Genomic DNA, 4,164 nt, shown 5'->3' with positions numbered 1-4,164 from the left:
CCAAAAAAAAAAAAAAAAAAAAAAAAAGAAACAGGGTCTTATACTCTGTCACCAAGCTGGAGTGCAGTGGCACAATGACGGCTCACTGCAGCCTTGACCTCTTGGGCTCAAGCAATCCTCCTGCCTGAGCCTCCCAAGTAGCTGAGACTAGAGGCACGCACCACCATGCCTGGCTAATTTTGTAATATTTTGTAGAGATGGGGTCTCACTATGTTGCCTAGGCTGGTCTCCAACTACTGGGCAACTCCAAGCAATCCTATCGCCTTAGACTCCCAAAGTGCGATTATAAGCATGAGCCACCATGCCTGGCCTCACTGACGTTTTATTACAACCTCACTGAATGGATGAGGAAACTGAGGCTCAGAGACTTGCCAGGGTCCCTCAGTGGGACTGGAGCCTGTTAGACTTCATAGTCCAGGGATCTTCTTTCTCTTTCCCAGGGCCTGGTCTCCAACCCCCATGACCCTTTCATTAAATACCTGGATTTCTCCATTTCTTCCCGCCTCTCAGGCCCCACCAAACGCAGTACCCTGGCCCCGGGATTGTTGTGGTGGGACCTCGCGCGGCAGACAGCATCAGTGGCCCCCAAGGAAGAAGTGGCCATCCTGGATGACAACTTGGTCAAGGTCAGTCTTAGGCTGGGTTCCCAGATCTAGAGGCAGCCAAGTGGCTTTGGGACATGACCATAGCTCAGGGGAGGGACATGGTACATCAGCACCTTTCTCCATCTCTTGTTATACCCAGTCAAAAGACTCTGTTGGGAGCTGATTCATCCTCAACAGTTTTTATTATCTCCCTTCACAAGGACTGAACAGAGTTTAATACTATTCCTTTTTGTTTGTTTGCTTGTTTTTTGAGACAGAGTCTCACTCTGTTGCCCAGGCTGGAGTGCAGTGGTGCAATCTTGGCTCACTGCAACTTCCACATCCCGAGTTCAAGCGATTCTCCTACCTCAGCCTCCTGAGTAGCTGGTACTACAAGCACATGCTACCGCGCCCAGCTAATTTTTGTGTTTTTAGTAGAGACGGGGTTTCACCATGTTGCCCAGGCTGGTCTCGAACTCCTGACCTCAAATGATCCACCCACCTTGTACTCCCAAAGTGCTGGGATGACAGGCGTGAGCCACCGAGCCCAGCCTCATCTTCAAGTTTTTATTATCTCCCTTCATAAGGACTGAACAAAGTTGAACACTATTCCTTTTTGTCGTTATCTGTTCTTACAGTGACTTCCAATCTTTGGCAGGTGAAACTGGTGTGCCGTTAGGGTATTGATGTAAAGTCTCTTCTTAAAATAAAATTACTTAATTCAAAAGTGAGTCAACTTGGGGGAAAACTCTTACATAAGAAACACAACAGATGGTAGACCGATTTTGGCTAAAACCGCGTGGTTGCTTTGTGAATTCCCAGAGTTTGGAAAATGCTGTCCCTGGGGGACCTGATCCCATGCCTACCCCTGTTTTGGAATCCCTGTTACATTCTCTCATTTACTGAGAACCTGCTGTGTACCCAGTCCTGCTCTGGGCTATGGTCGGAGGCCCCCACCCCACCCTCATCTAGCAGGGGCAGGTGAAAACTAAAAAGAGAAACATGTAGGGTCTGTCTCAGCATGTGATAAGCATTCAAAAGATAATACAACCAGATGCTGTCAGGCTGGGCACGGTAGCTCACGCCTGTAATCCAAGCACTTTGGGAGGTTGAGGTGGGAAGATTGCTTGAGGCCAGGAGTTCAAGACCAGCATGTTGAACATGGCTAAACCCCGGTCTCTCCTAAAAACACAAAAATTAGCCGGGCATGGTGGCGTGTGCCTGTAATCCCAGCTACTTGGGAGGCTGAGGCAGGAGAACTGAGCACTTGAACCCGGGAGGTAGAGCTTGTAGTGAGCTGAGATCGTGCCACTGTATTCCAGCCTGGGTGACAGAGCAAGACTTTGTCAAAAAAGAAGGAAGGAAGGGAGGGAGGAAGGGAGGGAGGGAGGAAGGAAGGAAGGAAGGAGAAGCAAGGAAAGGAAAGAAAGAAGGAAGGAAGGAAAAAGAAGGAAGGAAAGGAAAGAAAGAGCCCGGTGTGGCACCTCACCTCTGTAATCCCAGCACTTTGGGAGGCCGAGGCAGGTGGATCACCTGAGGTCAGGAGTTTGAGACCAGCCTGGCCAACATAGTGAAACCCCATCTCTACTAAAAATACAGAAAAATTAGCCGGGTGTGGTGGTAGGTGCCTGTGATTCCAGCTACTCGGAAGGCTGAGGCAGGAGAATCGATTGAACCCGGGAGGCGGAGGTTGCAGTGAGCAGAGATCGTGCCATTGCACTCCAGCCTGGGCAACAAGAGCCAGACATTGTCAGAAAGAAAGAAAAGACAGACGAGAGAGAGAGAGAGAGAGAGAGAGAGAGAGAGTGAAAGAACGTAAGAGAGCAAGTAAGCAAGCAAAAAAGAAAAACATGTGGGGTCTCAGCATGATAAACATTCAAAGGATAATAAAACCGGATGCTGTGATGGGGAGCAACTTTAGCCAGGGAAGTCGGGGGTGGCCTCTTGGGAGAGATGACATTGATTAACCCTGAGTTAGGAGAAGGAACCAGCCACAGACAGGAACAGCTTTGACTGAGAAGGGGATTGGGAGGGGAGGGGTTTAGCTGAAGGGGTTTAGCTGAAGGGGTTTAAAACTCCCTCCAGCTGCCCTAGAGAACTATTTATCTTGTCTTTATTCCTCTTTTCTTTTCTCTTCTTTCCTTTCTTTTTTTTCTTTCTCTCTCTTTTTCTTTTAGTTTTTGTTCTTTATTATTTTGTTTTTCTTTTTTGTTGTCTTTGTTTTATTTGTGTTTTTTTTCTTTTTCTCTTTTTGAGAGAGGGTCTCACTCTATTGCCCAGGCTGGAGCGCAGTGGAATGGCCATGGCTCACTGCAGCCCCAGCCTCCATGGCCTGAAAAATTCTCCTGTCTTTCAACCTCCTGAGTAGCTGGGATTACGGGCGTGCACCACCAAGCCTGGTTAATTTTTTTTATTTTTGGTAGAGATGGGGTTTTGCCCTGTTGGCCAGGCCGGTCTTAAACTCCTGGGTTCAAGTGATCTGCCCGCCTCGGCCTCCCAAAATGCTAGGATTACAGGGGTGAGCCACCGTGCCTGGCCAGAAATGTTTATTTTTTTGAAGGTGAATGAGCAGAGAAGCAGAGAGAGGAGGGAGGAACTATAGCAGGCATCTGAGAAAGCGTTGATGGCCTGGGCTGTAGGTGACATGTGAGTGGGAAAGAGAAGCACATGGAAATTTTGGAGGCAGAGGGGGCAGGACTAGCTTGTGCACTGAGCAAGGGGATAGTGTGCAATTCTGTGCATGCCCCGTCCCGCCAGGTCCTCAGTGGCCCCATCTGGGAGGTGAGCTGATACGTAACAGGGTGGGGACAGGGTCTCTGATGGGGTCTCTTTACCCCATTTTTCCCCAGGGTCCTGAAGAACTCCCTGCTGGAACCAAGGAGGCTCCTGGCTTCCTGCCCACCAATGAGGACCGTCTGTTTTTCCTGGGGCAGAAGGAGCTGGAGGGGGCTGGCTCCTGGACCCCCTGTGGTAGACATGATGGTGGTCGAGACCAGCGGGAGACAAACCTCTGAGGACAGAGCCAGCTGCTGACTGATACCCTGGGATGGAACCTCAGGATGGGTCAATCCCAAACCACGGGCCCACGGCCTCGGGCTGCGATTGGCTGGATTGCCTTGTATGCAAATGAGTTCAGGACTACAAGACCCTACCCCATGGGGAGGCCCTGCCTCCAGGAGGTCATTTTTTAAATCCAGCCCCTTGCTTCAACCGTTCCTAGTATTAGATGCTGCAGCCCCGACGGCTCCCCCAAAATAAGGCTGGGTTTTTCTCTCTTTCTCTTTTTTTTTTTTGAGATGGAGTTCTGCTCTGTCACCTAGGCTGGAGTACAGTGGTGTGATCTCGGCTCACTGCAACCTCTGCCTCCCAGGCTCAAGTGATTTTCCTGCTTCAGCCTCTTGAGTAGCTGGGATTACAGGCACCCACCACCATGCCCAGCTAACTTTTTGTATTTTTAGTAGAGATGGGGTTTCACCATATCACCCAGGCTGGTCTCGAACTCCTGACCTCAAGTGATCCACCCACCTTGGCCTCTCAAAGTGCTGGGATTACAGGCATCAGCTACCATGCCCAGCCTACC

The 4,164-nt window shown here is 50.0% G+C and overlaps 1 protein-coding gene across 1 annotated transcript; it reads left to right on the top strand.

Moving 5' to 3' along the window:
* Nucleotides 1–440: 440 nt before the first annotated feature.
* LOC112617743 (sodium/iodide cotransporter-like) lies at nt 441–3,598 on the top strand (the record flags this gene model as incomplete). Its single annotated transcript, XM_025374436.1, has 2 exons — nt 441–626; nt 3,434–3,598. Coding segments are annotated over 2 exons (351 nt in total), but the record flags the coding sequence as incomplete, so codon positions are not given.
* Between the last annotated feature and the right edge of the window lie 566 nt (nt 3,599–4,164).

This window comes from Theropithecus gelada, unplaced genomic scaffold (genome assembly GCF_003255815.1).
Source record: "Theropithecus gelada isolate Dixy unplaced genomic scaffold, Tgel_1.0 HiC_scaffold_3841, whole genome shotgun sequence".
In the NCBI taxonomy this organism is placed as follows: Eukaryota; Metazoa; Chordata; class Mammalia; order Primates; family Cercopithecidae; genus Theropithecus; species Theropithecus gelada.
This window is presented reverse-complemented; position numbering and strand designations above follow the sequence as displayed.